The sequence below is a fragment of the Moschus berezovskii genome, chromosome 1, assembly GCF_049115385.1.
Source record: "Moschus berezovskii isolate FMDL1 chromosome 1, NW_MosBer_1.0, whole genome shotgun sequence".
NCBI lineage: Eukaryota > Metazoa > Chordata > Mammalia > Artiodactyla > Moschidae > Moschus > Moschus berezovskii.
This window is the reverse complement of record NC_142460.1, coordinates 2,510,001-2,532,779: the sequence shown is the minus strand read 5'-3', so window position 1 is coordinate 2,532,779 and position 22,779 is coordinate 2,510,001. Positions and strand designations below refer to the sequence as shown.

The 22,779-nt window shown below is 53.7% G+C and overlaps 1 protein-coding gene across 1 annotated transcript in view; it reads left to right on the top strand.

The window, feature by feature from the left end:
* TSPEAR (thrombospondin type laminin G domain and EAR repeats) overlaps nt 1-22,779 on the top strand; it is a 98,439-nt gene that overhangs the window by 74,931 nt on the left and 729 nt on the right. The window contains exons 5-12 of the mRNA XM_088834813.1: nt 709-799; nt 1,817-1,973; nt 3,205-3,336; nt 4,015-4,241; nt 6,454-6,640; nt 7,591-7,820; nt 19,396-19,614; nt 21,956-22,057. Of these exons, the coding sequence (XP_088690939.1) occupies nt 709-799; nt 1,817-1,973; nt 3,205-3,336; nt 4,015-4,241; nt 6,454-6,640; nt 7,591-7,820; nt 19,396-19,614; nt 21,956-22,057 (1,345 nt within the window). The remainder of the gene's footprint in view (nt 1-708; nt 800-1,816; nt 1,974-3,204; nt 3,337-4,014; nt 4,242-6,453; nt 6,641-7,590; nt 7,821-19,395; nt 19,615-21,955; nt 22,058-22,779) is intronic.

Below are 22,779 nucleotides of genomic sequence, written 5' to 3'. Positions count from 1 at the left end.
TTCATAGCTTTGACACAACCCCAGGCATGCTCCAGACTAGAAATTGTTCAGTCCCAACTCCGGCCACATCTTCCTACACCCCCTGGGTCACCAACAAGGTGAACCCCCTCTAACTCTGACACCATCTGTCCCTTCACCCTGGGCTCAAAGGAGGGAGCCAGACTGGGGACCCCATGTGGACAGAAGCCACTGGAGGCCTCTGTGAGATGGAGAGGGGCCACTGAGCACTTCTGCAGCACACGCTTTAGTAGAAGACCCTGTCCGGAGGCAAAGCATGTCCCCCAAATTCACATCTGCCAGAACCGGGAATGGGGCGTCGTTTGGACGCAGCATCCCTGCAGGGATAACCGAGCTCAGCTGAGGTCGTGCTGGAGGAGGGCGGCCCTGAGTCAGTGATTGGTGACCCAGTGAAAAGAGGAGCAGAGGAGAGGCCACACGATTTGGTCATAAGCCAGGAACTCTGCGAGCTGAGACTCCCCTCCAGTCTTCAGAGGGGACACACCCAGCTGACACCCTGATCTCAACTTCTGGCCTCCAGCACCATGAGGGAACACACTTCTGTTGTTTAAGGCACCCAGTTGGTGGAGCTGGTCACAGCTGCCCCTCGACACTGAGACAGCCTCATGGTGCTACCCACTGTCCTTTCTGCGTAAGTGGGCCTCGAGTCTGCTCTCCTGTGGCCCTAAAACCACCCTCCAATGTTTTCAGAATGGCTGACATGCCCTTCCCAGCCACCCTATCTGTGCGAGGAGCCCGGTTCTTCATCGGCAGTCGGAGGAGGACTAAAGGCCGTTTCACGGTAAGGATGGAGGCGCTGCCAACCAGGCCCTCCCGACACCAGTGCTCCTGGGGTCTGTCCCCGCTAGCTGGCACCCCGATGCTCTAATTAAACAGTTGTGTGTGCCAAATGGGAATGGGAAACATAAGGGCTCCGAGGAGACCCCTGCTAGCCAGGCACGCTCCCCTATAGGCCCTTAGCACCTGCTGTGCCCTCCTCCTGGAGCGTGAGTCCCCAATCCTGCCGTGGTGCTCTCCAGTGACCTTGGGGCCTTGCCTTGTACCCTTGTACCATGAAGACCTTGCCCACCCCTGAGAAGATGCCCCCACACCCAGCCCTCTCATCCCCTCTCTGGATGGTCTTTATAGCCATGACCTCCTTCAGACCAGCTGTGTGTTTGGTCATTGCCTGAATCCCCCTTAGTGTGTGGGTGGGGGGACCTTGCTCAGTGAGGATATGGGCTTTTGTTTCTTGCTGTGTCCAGTGTTGAGAACCATGCCTTGTGCATAAGAGGTGAGATCTGAATATTTACCAATGGCATGCTTGGATGGATGGATGGACGGACAGCTAGATGGATGGACAGAATAATAGAAAGATGGATGGTATATGGACAGATTGGAGGGCAGCTAGGTGAACAGATAGATGAATGGATGTGTAGATGGATGGATGGATGGATGAGTGGGCATTTGGGTGGGTGGATGGATGGATGGATGAATGGACAAAGAGATGGATGGATGAACAGAGAGATGAATAGATGGATGGGCAGAGAAGTGGACAGATGGACACACAAGTAGACATACAGACAAATGACCGATGCACCCACTCATTCTAGGTCAGTCCACAGGAAGAACCCGTTCCATGGCGTAATCACCTTAGAACCGTGCACAGCTCTCAACCACTGCTCCCAGTGCCCCCTAAACCTACAGGCAGACTCCTCTCTCTTGGCCACCCCTCCCTCAGGGTCTGGGTGGGCTGAGCCCAGGGGTCGTCAGGCCCTCCAACAGCACAGGTCTGAGTGCCCTGCCCCTCCCTCTGCAGGGCCTGGTGAGGCAGCTGGTTCTGCTGCCCGGCTCGGATGCCACCCCGAGGCTCTGTCCCTGCGTGAATCCTGAGCTTGCTGTGCTGTCCATCCCCACTATCCTGCATGGCCTCACAGGGAAGCCGGAAGACAACGAGGTGCTAAAATACCCCTATGGTTAGTAGGCCAAAGCTACCCCTCCCCACGCTGACAGTAGACCCTGAGAGCCTGGTCACCCCTAGGTTCCCCAGACACAAGACAGAAGGGTGCTTATCATGTGGACAAACCGATAGCTGGGGCCTGATGCAGATGACCCCCTCCCTGGGGAGGCAGATGACGCTCTCAGATCCACCTGCTTAAGCCCCGCCAGATGGTACCCTCAATGGACTGCTTGTCCTGCCTGGGACCTGGGGCTGAGCTAACATGAATTCCTTCTCTGACTCCCACCTGCCACCTGCTATGTCCCCAGAGCAGCATCTGGGGCCCGTTCTCCCCTTCCCTCTCCAACAGACACCAAACCTCAACCCCCCAGTGGGGACCCCGATCTTCATGAGGTTCAGTTCTATCTTCTGGGACCCCTCAGCCTAGAAGGTCCCCGGCACTGGCATCTTTCATTTGTGTTTGCACTTCCCCAATGTAAAGTCAGTGTTGACTTTATTTAAGCCATACCCCCTGCCATGGAGAATCCAAAACTCTCTCCCCCAACAGCCCCAACTCCTACTGGGGAGGTGGGGAGACCCCTGACTCCTTCTAGAGCCTCACAGCCCTTGCTTCACAAGTCAGGAGAGCCCCTTGAGCAAGTTGGCCCTTAGACCCAGTCCTGGGCCAGCATCCCCAAATTCCTAGAGTCTCATGACCTCTGGGATGTTTTCTGGGCCTTGAGCAGGTGTCTGACCCCCAAGGCCTCTGCCGGGCACTTGGCAAGGTTGAGGATGCTCTGTTTCACCACCTGGCCACGGGGGTCTCAGCTCGGGAGTCACTGTAGGGAGGCCATGTGGCATCATCAGGATAGGGCTGGACCTGGATGAAGCCGCAATGACCAGGAATGAGGGGGTCAAGGTGCCTGAGAACCAAGCAGACAGAAGTTAGCTGAACCTGTGCCAGTGAGTCTCAGATGGAGGAGAGAACGAGGCGGCATGATTACTGAGGGTTCTCAGAGGAGCTGGGGTCTGGGGAAGAACTCGGTGGGCAGGCGGCTGGACTTCAGGGGCATGTCCAGGTCCTGTGCACAGATGGCAAGGGCAAGCCCTGGGCTCTCCGGTCTCCCTGCCTCCCAGAGGCCTCGCTGACGACCCTGAGTGTTTCCTGGCAGGAACGCAGGGGTCAGGGGTCACCTGACATCCTTGACTCCGCCTCCCTCTGGGGAGCACTTACCCACAGGACATTTGTCTTCTTCTGACCCCATCAGAAACTGACATGAAGGTGACGCTGGGACCCCGACCTCCATGCACCAAAGCGGAGGATGCCCAGTTCTGGTTCGACGCCAGCCGCAAGGGGCTATACCTGTGCGTGGGCAGCGAGTGGGTCTCCGTGTTAGCAGGTGAGACATGCAGGGCTCCAGGGGCCTAGGGGTCTTCTCAGAGCCAGCATTACTTAAGAATACAGAACAAACCTCACAAAGCAGTGAGCTTGAGTGTTTCACCTGGAAACAAGCGCCCTTCTGGTCCTGACTCGTGGACTGGCAGGCTCTCATCCTTCGTCCCAGCTAGGGTAGACCATGGGCCTCCTCCAGGGTGCCCCATCCACTGTCCTCACCTTCTCCTCCCTCTCCGGTCAGATGGGATGTGATGGTGCCTGGAGCCCAAGAGTGGGGTTGTTGGCAGGGAGGTGAGGAGAGGAGCTGTCTGAGGGTGGGGGTCCCTGGGAAATGGGAACTGGCTCCCGGGGGCTGTCCAGGAGCCATGGCCTCTACTCTCTAGTTGACATTCAGGCACAGCTTTTTGTGGAAGCCTGGAGCCTTGTGAAATGTCTGGTAAGGACCTGACATGTCACTTCCATCCAGCAAGTGTCCCTGGAGGCTCTGCAGGCCCTAAAGCCCATTCAGGGACCAGAATCTCCTTTGCCAGGCCTCCAGGTGAGGGTGGCACAGGACTTAGGGCCACTCGCCTGACCTCATGCTAAGGGTCATGGCCCAGGGCCCTGGGGTCACTCCCGGATGTCATCCATCAGGGCTTCTGTTCTGGGAAGACTTAACCAGTCTCCATGTCTCTATCACAAGCCAAAGAAAAGCTGGATTACGTGGAGGAGCATCAGAGCCTGTTCACGAACTCAGAGACGCTGGGCATCGAGGTCTTCGTCATCCCTGAGGCCGGGCTCTTTGTAGCAACCGCCAACCGGAAAACCACATCCGCCATCTACAAGTGGACCGACGGCAAGTTTGCTTCATACCAGGACATCCCCACGCACCAGGCACAGTCCTGGAGACACTTCACCATCGGGAAAAAGGCAAGTCCACGTGTGTGACTGTGTCAATCGTTTTTACCTTGGAAAAACCCACAGAGTCTGAGGGTTGGGGCTCCTTAGGTAGATTTTGCGCTTTCCTGGTGGCTCAAATGTTAAATAATCTGCCTGCAATGTGGGAGACCTGGGTTCAATCCCTGGATTGGGAAGATCTCCTGGAGAAGGGAATGGCAACCCACTCCAGTATCCTTGCCTGGAGAATTCTGTGGACGAAGGAACCTGGTGAGCTACAGTCCATGGGGGTCTCAAAGAGTCAGACATGACTGACTTTCACTTTATGTAGATTTTATGGGGAAAAGCATTTCTACTGGTTTCAGAGCCTCATACAGGTTCTAAATGGCTTTTGAATCAGACACACTGCGTCTCTTGGTCTGGAATGTGATTGAGAAAATCTGTTCCATTTCCTACAAAATGGACATATTTCCCACTCCATGCAGACCTGCCACTGCCTCCTTAAAGCTCTGAGATAATCTGACCTAAGTTCAGTTCAGTCGCTCAGTTGTGTCTGATTCTTTGGGACCGCATGGACTGCAGCACACCAAGCTTCCCTGTCCATCACTAACTCCCGGGCCTTGCTCAAACTCATGTCCATCCAGTCAGTGATGCCATCCAACCATCTCATCCTCTGTCGTCCCCTTCTCCTCCTGCCTTCAATCTTTCCTAGCATCAGGGTCTTTTCCAATGAGTCAGTTCTTCGCTTCAGATGGCCAAGGTGTTGGAGCTTCAGATTCAGCATCAGTCCTTCCAGTGAATATTCAGGACTGATTTCCTTTAGAATGGACTGGTTGGATCTCCTTGCAGTCCAAGGGACTCTCAAGAGTCTTCTCTAACACCACAGTTCAAAAGCATCAATTCTTTGGTGCTCAGCTTTCTTTATCTGACCTAAGCGGGAGTGGAAATGGGGCTCCATCCCGGCCTCCCTCTATTGGCCCCGTAAACACAGGGGACACATGCTGTCCTGATGGAGGGGACAGGTGAGGTGTAGAGGACTGGACTTGAGGCCTTGGACGGGAGAGCCTGGCAGGCAGCCCCCTTCCTTTCAGCAGGGCTGTGTTGGGCAGTAACCCAATGGTGGGACTGGGAGGGCTGCCCCCTTGAGATAAGCATTTCCTTCCCAGCTCCTTCTAAACCCCCACTCCAAATGGCAGGATCCCTGGGCCCCTTCCCACACCTGCTGTCAAGTCAGCCACCAATGTGCCCAGTTCCAGCCCTGCACACCCCAACCCTCAAGGCCCATACAGTGGGGACAAAACTGAGTGAAACAGACAAATCTCTGTTTCTGGTCCCTGCTGACTGTCAGGTCCTGCACTCCAGGGCAGCCTGGTGAAGGAGTGACTAGATCTCTGGTCTTATGGTTGATGACATTTTAAAGATTTTTACTTTTTCCTAATAAAAAATAACTTTATATCAAAAAATTGGGAAATTCAGAAAAATAAGAAAAATCTGTCAGGTCCCCTAAGCAGACAGAGGGTCCCTGGGGCTGCTTCAGCCACAGCAAGTGAGCCCCCCACCCTAGTCTTCCAGCTTCTGTCACATCACATGACCCGCCACCTGGGCCTCTGGGTTGTATCACACGTAGGGCATTGCCACATGGTCCTCAAGTATGTGACACAAACATGCTTCTTGATGGACAGCAGGATGTTAAGATCTCTCCTCCTTGTCTGAGTGATGAACATTGCTGTGCATTAGGCTTTCCCTGCGTTTGGGAGATAGAAGCAGAGATAACAGGCTGGTAAACATGGGCCTGGCTACGGGTCTTAGAGTAATGAAGATCTGGAGTCAGTGCCACGTCCTGGGGCCTGCCCAGGCTGCCAGTCCTGGGCTCATCCTCTGTCCCAGGGCTCAGCCTCTGTCTCGGGGTTCAGCCTGTGTCCCGGGGTTCAGCCTGTGACCTGGGTTTCTGCCTGTGTCCCAGGGCTTGGCCTCTGTCCCAGGGTTCATCCTCTGTTCTGGGGTTCAGCCTGCATCCTGGAACTCAGCCTCTGTCCCAGGCTCATCTTCTGTCCTGGGGCTCATCCTCTATCCCGGAGTTCAGCCTCTGTCCCGGGGCTCGGCCTCTGTCCCGGGGCTCAGCCTCTGTCCCAGGGCTTGTCTTCTGTCCTGGGGCTCAGCGTGTGCCCCAGGGCTGACATTAAGAAACCCAGAGTGCCAGCCTCTCACTCGGATGATGAGACCCCTGTTCTGGTCCTTTCCCCAGATCTTCCTGGCTGTGGCTAATTTTGAGCCGAATGAGAAGGGTCAGGAGTTCTCAGTCATTTACAAGTGGAGCCAGAGAAGGCTGAGGTTCACGCCATACCAGAGGGTCCCCACCCACAGTGCCCGGGACTGGGAGGCCTTCGAGGTGGCCGGCGAGCACTTTCTGGCCGTGGCCAACCACCGGGAAGGTAGGGGCTGTGGCCTTGACTCTGGGCTGGGGCGTGATCGCCTGCAGCATTCAGTGTATTTCATTTGAAATGTATAGTAAACCTCACCTGGCCCGCATCCTCAGGCTCTGCTGTATGACAGTGGCGACTGAAGGTGGACACACCTGAACACCCTCTCACCTGTTCAGGTGGGAGTGGTCCCTGCCCCCATCCATTCTGGGCACAAGCTCTGTGAGATGCAATGGGTACATGGGGATAGACCTAGATGGGCCTGGGAAACCTGGCTTCTGGGCCAGCTGACTGACCTGAGTGACCACAGCAAGCCCTTTCAGGTGCTATAACTCGAGGGGGACAGGACCCTGGGGGCAGCTGGCCCTGCAGAGTGTCTGCAGCCTCTGCAGGTTCCAAGGCTCAGAGTTTACCTGAATCTACAACCTGCCAGGGAGGTCTGTGGGGGGCTAGGGAGGAGACACCACCACCACTCATGGGCAGAGGGACCCTAGGATCCTGCTACCAGGTACCTCCGAGGACAGTAAGTGTTCCAGGAGAGGCTGGCCCAGCGGGGTGTGTAGGGGGGAGTGGGAGCCCCTAAGGAGCACAATGTGGGGACAGGGCTTCCAGCCCGCACAGGTCTGATCTCTGGGGGGAGGGAGCATGAAGGGGAAGGCAGGCAGAGTGAAGGGTGAGGCTGCAGAGGGGTTGGGAGACCTGCCTCCAACACAGTAGATAATCACAGGGGTCTGGAGTCCCCCAAAGGCTGGGCCACTGAGGGTTCTCATGGGGCACAGAAGCAGGGAGGTCACGTGATGGGTGACATGGCTGGGGACCCGGGAAGGGTGCAGGAGATCAGGGTCCGGCTGGACTGGACGGGCTGCAGGGCCTGGGGCAGCGTCCCGGAGGGGCTGGTCCCAGGGCGCTGGTATGAGGCCGCAGAAGCCTGTCTCCCTCCCTCAATGCCGCTTGGCTTCCAGGCGACAACCATAACATTGACAGTGTCATCTACAAGTGGAACCCAGGGACCCGGCTCTTCGAGGCCAACCAGACCATCGCCACTTCGGGCGCCTACGACTGGGAGTTCTTCACGGTGGGGCCCTACGCCTTTCTGGCCGTGGCCAACGCCTTCAACGGCACGTCCACGCAGCTGCAGTCCCACCTGTACGTGCGGCTGGGCGGCTCCTTCCAGCTCTTCCAGTCTTTCCTGGTGAGGACCCTGCGCTCCCCATGGCACCTGCACACAGACACACACCCTTCCCACCCCCAGGCCTGTCCACACCAGGCACCTCCCCAGAGGTCAGGTGAGGGAGCCTGCAGACGAGGTGGAAGGGCTTCCCTGGCACAGAGTTCCCACCAGTACATGTGCTCAGATGAGTCCCCTGGTCCCCTGGCAGGCCCCACAGTCTAACCTGCCTTTATGTGGGTGTCAGGCTCTTGTCCTGAGGCAGCCGGCAGCTGGCCCCTGACCTGGTCAGCTGTGGGGACAGCACTGTTCACCTTCTCTGAGATCTTATGTCCCTTAGCTGGTTCCAGCTGTTGTGGGCTGCCTGGTAAGCATCAGACTGAGGCAGTGAGAGGCTTTATTAGGTGGGGCAGTGCTGAATGCCCCCGTGAACCATACGTGTACTGACCAGTCCCAGGCTAGTGGGCAGTGTTGGCAGCCCCTCCTCAGGCCCCACCGTGGTCTAGGATGATGATATGGGGTCCAGACCCTCCTCTGCCTCCCTTGCCCTCCTCCCTCCAAGCTGCCTGGCTTGTCCCTCTCAGTGTCAGACCCCAGACCAAGCCCCCACATGCTCAGTTGCTAAGTCATGTCCAACTGTTTACAACCTCATGGACTGTAGCCCACCAGGCTCCGCTGTCCATAGGATTTTCCAGGCAATACAGGAGCAGGTTGCCTTTTCCTACTCCAGGGGATCTTTCTGACCCAGGGATCAAACCTGAGTCTCCTGCATTAGCAGGCAGATTCTTTACCACTGAGCCACCTGGGAAGCCCAAGCCCCCCTGGATGACTAAAATCAACAGTTGAGGTCGGCATTTGCATCGTCCTGGCCATGTCATAAGCTTATTCTTACAGAACCACGGGTGTGTTTTGACCACTCCCTTCTCAGTGGTAGGCTGGGACAACCTCCAGGCCAGTCCCTAGGGACAGGCCCTGCATGCAGGTCAGACTCTTTCCATGCCACAAGCCCACCACGTGGCTCACTTCACACATGGACCCCAGGTGCTGCACAGGACACTTTTCCACAAGTTCCTAGTTTCTTCTTCCCATATCCCTCCCTCCCTCCCTCCCTCTCCTTTCCTTTGTGGGGGAAGAAAACCACCATCTCTGTACATGGTAACGTCCCCCGGCTTCTTGCTGGTCATCCCTGTCCCCAGGCTCCTGTGAGCACTGCGTCCTCAGTGCCTCCTGGGTTTCCACCATGTGTCGCTGTGAGGTCTCTGGTCAGGATGTGTCCACGAAGAGCCCTCTTCTCTTGCAGCCCTTCCTCCTGGGCCCCTCTGCCTGTGCCATCCTGGCTGACTGTCTCTAGAGCTGACAGTGGTCCCTTTTCTGGAAATTTCCTTTACTGCCATCTTTGGCTGGAGCCACCATGTCCAATTCTGATCTCCACTGTCCCAATTGACCTCAGGTTTTTGGGTGACACCTCAGGGACACCCCCTTCCAGGTACTCCCCCATGCTCCCCAGCGTCCCTGCAACTGAGCCAGGTCATGTGACCAAAGTCAGCCAATGGGTGTAGAGCAGAGCGAGCCCACATCAGATCTGGACTGAGGGGTCATAACCCACCCCTCACCCTCCACAGCCACATGGGCCACGTGGCCTGATGGCACAACCACAGGCTGGGGGGTGCCATGACCTGGCCAGCTTCATCTCAGTGAGAACCACCATCTGTGGCAGGAAGCGTGGACACTTGTGGTGGCCACATCCCTCGCCCTGCCTGATAAATGGCGTGCAGGATTTTAGGGTAGAAGTCATTCCCTTGAGAACACGGAGGGCAGCCCCCTGCCTCCCAGAACCCAAGGGTGCAGCGGCCCCTCTGCCGCCCCAGGTGCCCTTCCATTGACCTTCTCTGCCCTCGGTGCCCACAGGTTCCTTCACAGTGGTTCCCTGTGCCTCCTGACTGCTTCGTTTCTGTGCCCATTCAGCTTGAAGGTGTGCTTTTCCAGGCCTGGGCGATTTTCTTGGTTTTTCTTGATCATTTCATGCCCCACCCTACCCCGGCACACTGGTTAGAGGGCGTTCAGATCTCCTGGGTTGAGTTATCTTTTCAACCTAGACTCTTTCCCTACCTTTATTCTCTGATCGTGTTGATGAGCATCTTCTCATAAAGCTAATATCTTTCTAATATCCTCTTCATGCCATTCTATATTTACTCTATAAATGCAGTATCTTCTTGAATACTTTTGAAGATCATTATAGTTTTAAAAAATTCTGGTTTGTTTCTAGAACCAGCTCGGTTTCTTCCAGTATGAGTGTATGTATAATTTTAGCCTGAGTCTCACATTCCAGGTCCTTTCTCACACGTCTGGGGGACCCTTTGTTTTCTGTTGATATTTCATGTCAAGCATGGCAGGGGGCAGCATTGTCACTGGTGGCTTGTGTCCCAGGGAGCTGAGGGTCTGGTTGAGGCCCTTGATGAGGTGCCCTGATGACGACCTTCTAAACTGGCCTTTTGTGCCAACATAGGAGAGGTCAGATAGGATGATAATCTCCAAACTGCACTCCCCGACTGGCTGCAGGAACCTTCTTCATGTCACGTGCCTGGTGTGGCAGGCCAGCTAGGGACCTGTGTGGTTGACCAGAAGGCCGTGTGCCAGGCCTCTGTGCTCTCTAGACACCATGTGGAAACAATCAGCTTGTATCTCTCAAAGTAGTGTTCATTCCTGCCACTGTCTCTCATGCAGGATGTCTCCGATCCCTTCCAGGTTCTGGCTCATCTCCTTGAATGCTCCCCAGTATACTGGCTCCAGAGCTGTGAGCCCCTGAAACTCTGTATTTTCAGGCAGCATCTGGACCTGGCTCCAATCTGTGTCCAGCCTCGCCGCAGGCCTCGGACACAGGGCATCCTCAGAAGGGAGACTGGGCTGAGGGGCAGAAACAGGCCCAACTGAGCCAGGATGCGGGCCATCTGAGCTCCATGCCCCAAACCAGAGCCAGTCCAGGTGTGTGACGCTGCCCGGAAGAATCAGCCAGAAGTGCAGGGCGGGAGCGGGGGTGGGCAGAACCACAGTGGCTGCGAGAGGGCGCATCTCCAGCCAGTGGGCAGAGCTGCCCCAGGAGCTGACTCTGGGGGCTGCAAGGGGGGACTGCTGCTCCCTGTGCCCACACACACCCAAGGACCCTGCCTTCTCTTATGAGCCGAGTCTCTTCGCACCCATTGAGTCCCTCAGAACCCACCAGATCCCAGTTTCATGTTCTGCCATCTGTTTCTGTTTCTGTGTGGTGTTTAAAGCCTCTGAGGTCCTGACGATGCCTTCATGTGTTGGCACTTGGTTTGGAGCTTGCAGCATCTCTCATGGCCTCACATGAGTTTAAAGCAGGAGTTGAAGTTTATGGGAAATAGATGGGGAAACAGTGGAAACAGTGTCAGACTTTATTTTTGGGGGCTTCAAAATCACTGCAGATGCTGACTGCAGCCAGGAAATTAAAAGACGCTTATGCAGAGTACATCATGAGGAACGCTGGGCTGGAAGAAGCACAAGCTGGAATCAAGATTGCTGGGAGAAATACCAATAATCTCAGATATGCAGATGATACGACCCTTATGGCAGAAAGTGAAGAGGAACTCAAAAGCCTCTTGAGGAAAGTGAAAGAGGAGAGTGAAAAGGTTGGCTTGAAGCTCAACATTCAGAAAACAAAGATCATGGCATCTGGTCCCATCACTTCATGGGAAATAGATGGAAAAACAGTGGAAACAGTGTCAGACTTTATTTTTTTGGGCTCCAAAATCGCTGCAGATGCTGATTGCAGCCATGAAATTAAAAGACGCTTACTCCTTGGAAGGAAAGTTATGACCAACCTTGATAATATATTAGAAAGCAGAGACGTTACTTTGCCAACCAAGGTCCGTCTAGTCAAGGCTATGGTTTTTCCCGTGGTCGTGTATGGATGTGAGAGTTGGACTGTGAAGAAAGCTGATTGCTGAAGAACTGATGCTTTTGAACTGTGGTGCTGGAGAAGACTCTTGAGAGTCCCTTGGACTGCAGGGAGATCCAACCAGTCCATTCTAAAGGAGATCGATCCTGGGTGTTCATTGGAAGGACTGATGCTAAAGCTGAAACTGCAATACTTTGGCCACCTCATGCGAAGAGTTGACACTGGAAAAGACTCTGATGTTGGGAGGGATTGGGGGCAGGAGGAGGAAGGGACGACCGAGAATGAGATGGCTGGATAGCATCACTAACTCGATGGACATGAGTTTGAGTGAACTCCGGGAGTTGATGATGGACAGGGAGGCCTGGCGTGCTGCGATTCATGGAGTCGCGGAGAGTCGGACACGACTGAGCGACTGAACTGAACTGAACTGGGGAGAGGCGCCAACCTCGAGGGGAGCCCTTTCTGAAGGGATGACAAGGGACGCAGGCTGCTGGCATCTGTGGCGCTGTGCACACGGACAGCGTGACAGGGGCACCAGGTGGGTCCCTCACTGGTAGGGTGAGTTCAGCTCATGAGGAAGGCTGTGCTCATGCTGAGTCTGCAGCCCAGGGGTGCATGGGAGACTAGCTCTCCAGCCTGATGCATTCACTGGCAACCCCTTCCAGACCTCCCCACCTCTCCCACCAAGAATTCTAGAATCTTCCTGCAGGTGGCAGACCACTTCAGGCTCCAACCACTTGGCCTCACCATCTTGGACCAAAGGAGGTGGAAGCTGGGCATGTCAAGGAAGGATGGGCTTCACCCACAGAGACCCAGCCTCCAGCTGCTGGGACTTCTGCTCCCTGAGCTGTCTGGCTGTGGGGTCTGCGGTTAGTCATCGCATGTAGACCTGGAGTGGAGGGGGTGGGGAAGGGGAGGGGGCGGCAGTGTACCGAGACTGGGGGTTGTTGCTGGGAGGCGCCCCTGGCAGAAATGAGGACCAAGGGCAATGGGGTATTTCTGGCAGGGTGTGGGCTGAGGGCTGACAGGGTCTCCAAGAAGAGGTCCAGTGAAGCCACCCCTGGGAAACCACTTACCAGGGCCGGGGAGGGACAGGCAGAGGAGCTGCCCAGAATCATCAGTGGGTTTGAGGAGACAGAGAATGAAGCTGGAGTTTGTCAGAAAGGCAGTCTCCACCAAGAATGTGCATGCATGCTAAGTCACTTCAGTCATGTCCAACTCTGTGCAACCCCATGGACTGTAGCCTGCCCGGCTCCTCTTTCCATGGGATTCTCCAGGCAAGAATACTGGAGCAAGTTGCCATTTCTGTCTCCAAGGGATCTTCCCCATCCAGTCTCCTGCATTTAGGCAGATTCTTTACCATGTAAGCCTCCAGGGAAGCCCCAAGAATGTAAATGCCCACAAATGAAGGAGGTGGCAGTCTGCAAGGAGGGCATTGTGAGAGGACCCCCGGTGGTCAGCCCTGGAAGGGACCAGCCCATGTGTTCACTAGGGCCAGGGCACTGCCTCCTGTGCTTCTGGTTCACTCTGCGAGCCTGGAGCTGCCAGTGGACCAGGCAGCCCAGGGCCAAGCAAGGTGTGGAGGGGTCGCTGCACCAGGGGAGAGCTGGAGGGCACCCCGAAATTGGCCAGGGAGTGTGCTGTCCCCTGCAGTCTCCCAGGAGGAGGCCCCTCTCCCACCTTAGCCTACTGCCCACAATGTCAAGGGCTGAACCCCCCCAGGGTCCTTTGGGACCTGCCTGCCTTCTCCTGGCAGTGCACCTGGTCCTCCCTCCCCAGGCGCTCCGAGACCTGGGTTCTTTGCTCCATCAAAGCCAGAACCCAAGGGCCTCCTGCCCAGCAAGCAATCTGCTGATCACTAGGAGCCCACCCACCCTCTAGGGCACTGTCAAGGGCTCCAGGTGCTCTGACTGCCAAGTCCCAGAAGTACCATCCTCCCTCAAGGTGCTCCAGGCCCAGGCAGGCTTGGTGCCAGGGGATTCCAGGGCAGGGCTCCGGGGAATTCCGCTCGAAGAAGGGCGGAAAGGGTCGCCCAGCCCAGCAGGTGCCGGACTGCCTTGCTCCGCTGCCAGGCAGGGCTTGGCAGGGCTGTTTGATGTGGGAATTTCTTTTCTCCCTGACGTGTCCCTAATGCGCTCAGAATCCGGGAGTGGCCTGACAGAGGGGCCTCAGGCCAGCTCACCCCTGCCCAGGCTGGTGCAGCCCTGGGCTGGGATTCTCCCTAGTTTACTTCCGAATGGGAGGAGCCCGGCCTCTGGCTGAGGGCGCAGGTGCGGGCCCCAGGCTTCCAGAGAAGCTCACTGCCAGCTAATGACTGGCAGTCAGGCAGCCCCCTGCCGGACTCTGCTAACCCTGGCGAATAAAATACAGGACGCCTATTTCAATGTGAAGGAGAAGGCAGTGGCAACCCACTCCAGTACTCTTGCCTGGAAAATCCCATGGACAGAGGAGCCTGGTGGGCTACAATCCATGGGGTCTGGAAGAGTCAGACACGACTGAGCGACTTCACTTTCACTTTTCACTATCATGCGTTGGAGAAGGAAATGGCAACCCACTCCAGTATTCTTGCCTGGAGAATCCCAGGGACAGAGGAGCCTGGTGGGCTGCTGTCTATGGGGTCGCACAGAGTCAGATAGGACTGAAGCGACTTCGCAGCAGCAGCAGCATTTCAATGTGAAAACCAGATAAACAACGAATCCGTTTTTAGTAAAAGCGTGCCCATACACATAGACTGAAACATCATTTTAATCTGAAACTCAAACTGAATGAGGCGCCTTGTATTTGCTATATCGGGCGCCCGCACCCTGCTGGGCACACAGAGCAGAGGCGAGGAGACGGCGCCTCTAAGCCACGCCCACCTGGATGCTCCTCCCCTCCCCAGCCGCTGGCCATGCCCCCATCCTTCCCGCTGGGCTTGGGCCCTCTTCTCCCAGTTCCCAGGCCCAGACATCCCCTTTTACCGACCCTCGTCTGCCGGCCAACCCCTTCTTGCTGGGGCTCAAGACCAGTGAGCTGAGGGTGGAGTGGCTTGAGGCTGAAAGGAAGCTCTGCTGATCTGGGAGAGACCCCCTTCTCAGACCAGCCCTGTCCGCTTGTTCTGTGTGGGTGTGTACATGTGCAGGTGTGTGCCTGTGGGTGCTTGCAGTTATTTGCACATGTATACAGATGCATGCGTGCAGGATTTGTGTAAAACCGTATCCATGCAGGTGTGTGCACGTGTATACACAGGTGCGTGCAGGTATGTGCGTGCGTGTGCGTTTCCCACTGCGGTGGTCTCATCAGCAAAGGGTGGGGCAGAACTGGCGATTCACAGTCTGGCCAATCCCGTGGTTTCTGCGACCTGGTTGGGCTGGCACGTGTGTGTCACTCTGCGCACTCTTGTGGGTCTCTAATGTCGGTCCTCTGATGAGGCTGGAGGCCCCACGGGCCCGAGTGTCCCCCCAGCTCGGAAGTTGCGGCGTGGCCCCGGGGGACAGAAATAGTGCCACCTCCGAGCCGCGGTGAGGAGAGGGTGCCAACCCAGGAAGGCTTCAAAACCCAGTTCCTGGTCCGGCAGAGTCGGCGACGCCAGGTGCCCTGGCCCCTGTCCTGTGAGTCACTCTTTTAGCTTGAGCTCCTTTGTTTCCGACCCTCGGACGGGCCCAAGCCTGTTTCTCGGCCCCGGCGCCCCTTGGCCGCGGGGCGGCGGTGGGATGGGGTGGGGTCAGGGAGGCGGTGGTGTCCCGGGCTCCGCGCACCGGGCAGTAGAACGGGCAGCCACGCCCTCTGCTGGACGTGGAGAAAACACCAGGCGAGCGGCTGGGCTTGTACCGGACCCGCAGGGACCAGAGGCCGCCGCTGGGCAGATTGCACAAGCCGGAAAGGGACCTCCGAGGAGGCTCAGTCCGCAGACCCGTCCCCCGCAGGTCGGAGTAAAGGAAAACAGAGCTCCTTCCCACGTGGACCGGGAATGCAATTGTCCCTCCAGCGTCGCTGGGCATCGCGGTGACCAGCTCTGGCCGGCCAGGACTACCTACCTCGGGGTAGGCACAGTGTCCCCAGGAAGCAGCCGGGTCCAGAAATTGATCGCTGTGTGGCTTCTAGGCTCAGTTCTTTATATGACCTGAGCTGTTTCCAGATTTTCACTATTATGAATAATTCTACTAAAAGCATCTCATACATGGCTTTCTGTGGGCAAATTGTTTTTACTTTTCTTGAGTAAAAACCTAGGAGTGGAATTCTAGGCCAGGAGGTAGGCGGATGTTTAACTTCCGAAGAAATTGCCAAGCAGTTTTCCAAAACAGTTCTACCATTTCATACATTCCCAAAAACAGCATGAGTGCCAGTCATCCCATACTCTAGCCAGCACCCGGTTTTGTCTGTATTTTTAGCCTTACTTACAAGATGTGAAGAGGCACTGCCCTGTGGTTTTTAAGTCACAGTCCCCTGGTAACTATCGATGGCACGTTCCCACCCACCTGCTGGTTTGCCAGAGTCCCTTTTGCAAAATGCATATTCGTCTTTGCCCGTACTTTTTTTGCCTTTCATTATTGATATGTAGGAGTTCCTTATACCTTAGGTATAAAACAGGTTCTTCGTCACATACATAGCCTTCTAGCCCCTCTTTTTTTGTATTCAGTTTGCTGTGTAATTGTGTGCTTCAGCAATCACAATATACATGTTCAACTTACTGCAATCTATTTTTTATTGGAGTAAAATTGCTTTACAATGTTGTTATTTTCTGCTATACAAGGAAGTCGATCAGCTGTGGCATACATATATCCCTTCCCTCTTAGACCTCCCACCCACATCCCACTGAACTAGGTCATTACAGAGCATCGAGCTGAGCTCCATGTGCTATACAGCAGCTTCCCGCTAGGTATCTTTTCTAATGCATGGTGTTGTATATATATATATCAATCCCAATCTCCCAGTTCATCTCACACTCCTCTGCCCCATCCCGTATCCACACTGCAATCTATTTTTTAATTTTTAATTAACCGTGTGTGTCAGCCGCTCAGTCGTGTCTGACTCTTTGTGATCCCATGGACTGTAGCCCGCCAGACTCCTCTGTCTATGGAATTCTCCAGGCAAGAATACTGAAGCAGGTTGCCATTTCTGTCTCCAGGGGGTCTTCCCAACCCAGGGATTGAACTCAGGTCTCCTGTATTGCAGGCTGATGCGTTACTGTCTGAGCTACTAGGGAAGGCCTTGTGTTAATATGTTCAATTCAAATTTAAAAATTTTTTTAATTTATATTGGAGTATAGTTGACTAACAATGTTGTTAGTTTCAGGTATACAATCTATCTTTGCATTAATATTATACTTTACATATAAGGTGATAACCTTACAACTACATGATCTCATTCATCCTTACCTGTCCACTGGGCTATTGGGTACATGTATAAACTCACATGTCTACTTAGGATATGAGTTCCACAGCTTGTCCTCTTGTTTGCTGTAAACAGTGAGCTGTCTTGACACCCAGCTCACCGTTCCCAGCGCCCTCTGCCTGCTTCTTGCAGACACTGTGCTTCTTGTGGAGTTTCACCCTCTGTAGCTTCCTTCAGGACTGCTTGTAAAGCAGGGCTGCTGGCAGTTCATTCTACCACTTTTATCTGAAAGTGACTTTACAGTGATGTTTTCACTGGTTGTAGAATTCTGGGTTTGTGGTTTTCTTTCATTTCCTTTAAAGATGGTTTTCCATTGACATGGAGCTTCAACTGTTTCTGATGAGGTTGTTTGCCTATAGCAAATGTCTTTTTCCTCTGGCTGCTTCTGAAATCTTCTCTGTCTATCCTCAGATATTTAATATGAGGTGTTGAGGTTATGGGGGGGTTTATTTATTCTGCTTGGGGTCTCTGATCTTGGATCTGTGGTTTGGTGGTTTTAATCGTATTTGGGGAAATTTTAGCCAACATTTACTTAAATTTTCCTCTGCCTCATTCTCCTTTCCTTTCCTTCTGTGATCCAATTACATGCACATTGTTGTTGCTGTTCAGTCACTAAGTCATGTCCAGCTCTTTGTGACTCCATGAACAGCAGCACGTCAGGCTTCCCTGTCCATCACCATCTCCCAGAGCTTGCTCAGACTCATGTCCACTGAGTTGGTGATGCCATCCAACCATCTCATCCTCTGTCGCCCCCTTCTCCTCCTGCCTTCAATCTTTCCCAGCATCAAGGTCTTTTCCAATGAGTTGGCTCTTCTCATCAGGTGGCCAAAGTATTGAAACTTCAACTTCAGCATCAGTCCTTCCAAAGAATATTCAGGGTTGATTTCCTTTAGGATTGACTGGTTTGATCTCCTTATAGTCCAAGGGACTCTCAAGACTCTTCTCCAACACCACAGCTCAGAAGCATCATTTCTTCAGTGCTCAGCCTTCTTTATGATCCAACTCTCACATCCATACATGACTACTGGAAAAACCATCATTTTGATTATATAGACCTTTGTCGGCAAAGTAATGTCTCTGTTTTTTAATAAGCTGTCTAGGTTTGTCTTAGCTTCATGCACTAAACTGCATTATATTATCATTGAGGCTCTGTTTACTTTCATTGTAAACATTTCCCCCCCCCCACTTTCTGTGCTTCAAATCATATAATTTCTATTGGTGTATCTTCTAGTTCACAGAGTCTTTCTTCTGGATCGTCTAGGTAGCTTCTGATCCCATGCAATAGATTTGTGAATACCGGCATTTTGCTTTTCAGGTACAGGGTTTCTGTTTGCCTCCTTTTAGAGTTTTCATAACTCTCCAAATCTCCCCATCTTATTGTTGATTGCATACATATTTGCCTATAGGTTCTGATCACAGTTACTATAAAGTTTGTGTCTGTTCACTCCAGTATTTGTGCTGTGTCAACCTATTTCTACTTGCTTTTCTTCTCCTGATCATGGGTCACATTTACCTGCTGGTTCCCCTGCTGTCTAACTCTCTGGTCAGTTCCACCAGTCATTCAGCTGTTGTTTGTCCCTGGGTCCCTGGGGTCCTGTCCCCTATGTGTGCACTTCAGGAGCTAAAATGGACTTGAGAGAAGTTAATAAGGAGATACTGGGGCCTCCCCCTACTGGTATCCTCCTTTCTAGGCTAGTCTCCTTCGGTTTCTAGACACTCTGCAAGCCCCAAACGCTAACCTTGGATCTGGACTCTTCTGGTCCTCCCCTTCCCCATGCACTCCCAGCCCAGCATCCCAGAGATGCTGGTCATAAACCTCCTGGTGGACCCACGTGTAAATCAGCTCATGCAGTTCGAGGTCTGCAGCCAAGGCTTAGCAGCTGGACATTTGTGTAAGTCCAGTCCCAAGGGCCCATGCACACCTCATCCTCCAGGCTGATGAGTGATTTTGGAGGAGCAGCCTACACAGGATGGGGCTGCTGAGAGAGCCAGCGGAGAGCTTCAGGACAGGGAGAGTGCGTAGTAAGTAACTCCAGAGGTACCTAGATGTTGCTTTTGAGTTCATAACTGGAGGAAGCAGAGAGGGCTCCCTGGAAGAGGTGTTATAGCAGTTGGACCTCCTCCAGGGCACACTGGGGCCTGGGGAAGGGGCAGCACAGGTGGTAAGAAGCTTTCTAGGCAGATGGTCCTTTGACTGGCCTTGGAGGAGGCTGGGAAAGGGCAGCACCCGCAGGAGGGGCGCCTGCTTGACCCCCGGAGTGCAGGGGCTGGGGCCGCGTGGGTGGCCATCCTGAAGGTCTCTGCCCACAGCGTGCCCTCGGCTTCCCTCTCACGGTCCCAGACGTTTGGCGCCGCAGACTGGGAGGTTTTCCACATTGGGGAGAGGGTCTTCCTCGCTGTGGCGAACAGTCACCGCTACGACGCGGAGATGCGAGTGCAGAACGACTCCTACGTCATCAACTCGGTCATATACGAGCTGAACGTCACCGCGCAGACGTTCGTCCGCTTCCAGGAGATCCGCACCTGCAGGTACGCGGGCGGCAGGTGGCCGGGGCGGGGATCCGGGGGCCCCGGTCCTACGACCTCCGAAGCCGCCCAGACCGCAGCGCGCCCACCTAAGCATCTGTGGGGCCGCGGTGCCCACCCCCAGCCCACAGGTGTGAAGTGGCCTTGCTGCCCACCCCGGCAGATCTTCCACACTGTCAGCTGGGTGGCCGCGGCTCCTGCTGTAGCCTTGACTCTAACTGCTTTTAAAAGCTGTGGCTTGTGTGCTTGTTTTTTTAGAAATCAGTGGGGTTTTTTTTTTTAATGAAATTTGCATATGTGTACAACCATTTCCACGGTGACGTTAGAACATTTTCATTACCTTGAAAAGAAACTCCACCCCACAGCTGTTATTGCCCTTCACAGCCCCTGGGACCCACCAGCCTGCTTTCTGTCCCTCTGGGTTTTCCCATCTGGATATTGCATTCAAATGTGTCTGGCTTCTCGTCATGTTATAAGGTTCATCCGTGTTGTACCTTACTGCCTCACTCTTTTAATGACTGAGTAATATTCCACTGTGTTTATTTATCACACTTTGTCTACTTTTCATCAGTTGATGGATATTTGTCTATTTCCACCAGTTGACCAAACAGTGTGGTTCTGAAAGATTAAAAATATGCTTCACATTACTATCAGCAGACTTACTGCCCTGATGCTTTGGAAGTCATGCCAGACCTTGATTTCCTACTGGGTTAAGCCCCAGCAGCTTCTGATGCGAGCCGAGGGGGCAGACGGTGCAGTCAACGTTTTGCTTCAAAAGCAAGGCCGTGGGCCTTGGTTCCAAAACCGGTTACAGCTGGCAGAATATTGCATGTGGGACCACATGGCTGCGCTACCGCCCCCACCCATGCCACACTGCCTCACCCCTCAGTGAGCATGGCCACAGTCACCACTTTTTCTTAATGATGAATTACAACTGGCCATGGCTGGAAGTGGCGGAGACAGGATTCCAGATAACAGAAGAAGGAAGAGTCAGGAGCCCCAGGGCCCCCTCTGGCCTTGCCCCCCTGCATGTCCCCAGGTACCTCTGTGGCTGTCTCACGCCCAGGGTTCTGTTGGAGCTCTAGGCCAGCGCCCTCAATGTCCCACTGAGAAGGAACCCAGGGTGAATATCAACCAAGAGAGTGTGACTGTGCTGTCTGAACAAGCCATAACCTTGAGGCCTCTGGATGCAGATGCACTGGCCTGGCCTTGGGCATCTGAGTGACTCCTGCAAACCTGCAGCCTCAGTTTCCTCATCTGTAAAGTGGGCCCGCAGTAATTAGAGCAGTGACTGGGGACCACGACTGATGCCCAGGTTGGCCTCCTGGGATAAACAGGGCTCTAGGATGTCCTTCCCAGTAGCCTTCTGTCAGATCCCTGAGAACTAAGATGTTTCTGAGCACAGACTCACTCTTAGCAAGTTCAGGGGCATTTGTTGAAAACAGGATGCAGTGGTCTGTTTGCAGTAAGAACCACAACTTCCAAATTTAGGGGAATGTCTCTACTTTAGCAGACCCTGCCAGGCACCTGAACTGGAGTCAGGGAAGAAGCATGTGACCTCCCAGCCAGTGTCCTCAAGTTTTCGCCTCCAGGGGGCGCTGCAGACTTTTAGGGCGTGGCCACGAGTTTAGGACTGTTCCTCTATTTCAATCTGTTCCAAGTGAAGGACTTTTGCTCCCATGTTCAGAGCTTCACTGTTCACTCTTGTTGCCCGGGTGTCCATAGACAGATGAATGTGGGCCATTCTTCGGTAGAATATTGTTCACCCTCAAAAAAGGACATCCTGACACCTGAGAGCACAGATGAACCTTGAGGACATTATGCTCAGTGACATAAACCAGACACAGTAGGACAAATACTTTGTGATCCACTTACCCGAGGTCCCTGGAGGAGTCAGGTCCGTAGGGACAGGAAGTAGATGGTGGGGGCCAGGGGCTGGGGGAGGGGATGGGGAGTGAGTGTTTCCTGGGGACAGAGGTTCAGTTTGGAAGATGGAGAAATTGTGGAAATGGATGTGGTGATGGTTGCATGTCAAAGTGAAGGTACCCAATGCCACTAAGCTTAAATGTCCATTTAAAAATGAATAAAATAGAAAGTTTTGTGTTACGTGTATTTTATTACAATTAAAATTTTTAAATTTAAAAAGTGAACAACTAATTTGCATTTCCCTGGAATAGACCAACCGGTCATACAACTGAGGAAACTGCTCCTCCTTCTGTGTGGATTTTGGAGGTGGGACCTAGCCCCCTGAATCCTGAGATTAGGGGGAGAACCAGCCGGACACCAACCCCCAAGTCCCCAGGCAGCATCTCCAGGTCCTAATTCTGCTCACTTGCTCCCGCAGTGCTCTGGACTGGGAGTTCTTCTCGGTGGGAGAAGATTACTTCCTGGTGGTTGCAAACTCCTTCGATGGAAATACCTTCTCGGTAAACAGTATTATTTACAGGTAAAGGCCATTCCCCTGCTTGACTCCTCAGTTCACCCGGGTGGGCCCACCTTCCCCATGAATGACCACAGAGAGCGAGTCACAGGTCATGCATCCCTGTGGGTCACATGGCACTGGGTGCGCCTGAGCACTGGCTGAGTCTGGGAAGGGCCCCAGGTCAGCTAGGTGACCGCTAGCCCTGCTGACACTCACAACTTTGGGTTCTGGCTGGAGATGCGGTGAGAGGCTACACACAATGTGAGAGTTATTAGTGTGTTATCCTATTAAATGTTTCCATCCAACGCTGTGGTAGATCTATTTTTCACGTGTCCTTCAGTAAAATTTTATACTTCGTCTTAGAAGCACCATGGCGTTCTCATGACCTTCCCTTCCAGGAGTTTTCCAAGTATTGTAAGCACATGTCCGTTTTCATCTGTGTATCACAATGAATTGTTGTGTCTGGTCACATAACCACAGTATCTTATTAGTTTTAATAGTTTTCTAAAAAAATATCTCATGGGAATTCTAGAAGTATAACTATGTCTGCAAGTAAAAGCGCCTTTGCCTCTGTATTTCTAATGTTTTTACTGCTGATCTAAGTTTCTCAGTTATCTAGAAATTTCAGGATGATCTTGAATCATCTTGGACAGGGCAGGTCTCCTCTTCCGGGCCTCAGTTTCCCTCTCTACAGGCTGAGGCCGCTCCTGGCCCAGCTCCTCACTATTGAAATCTGGGGAGGTTTT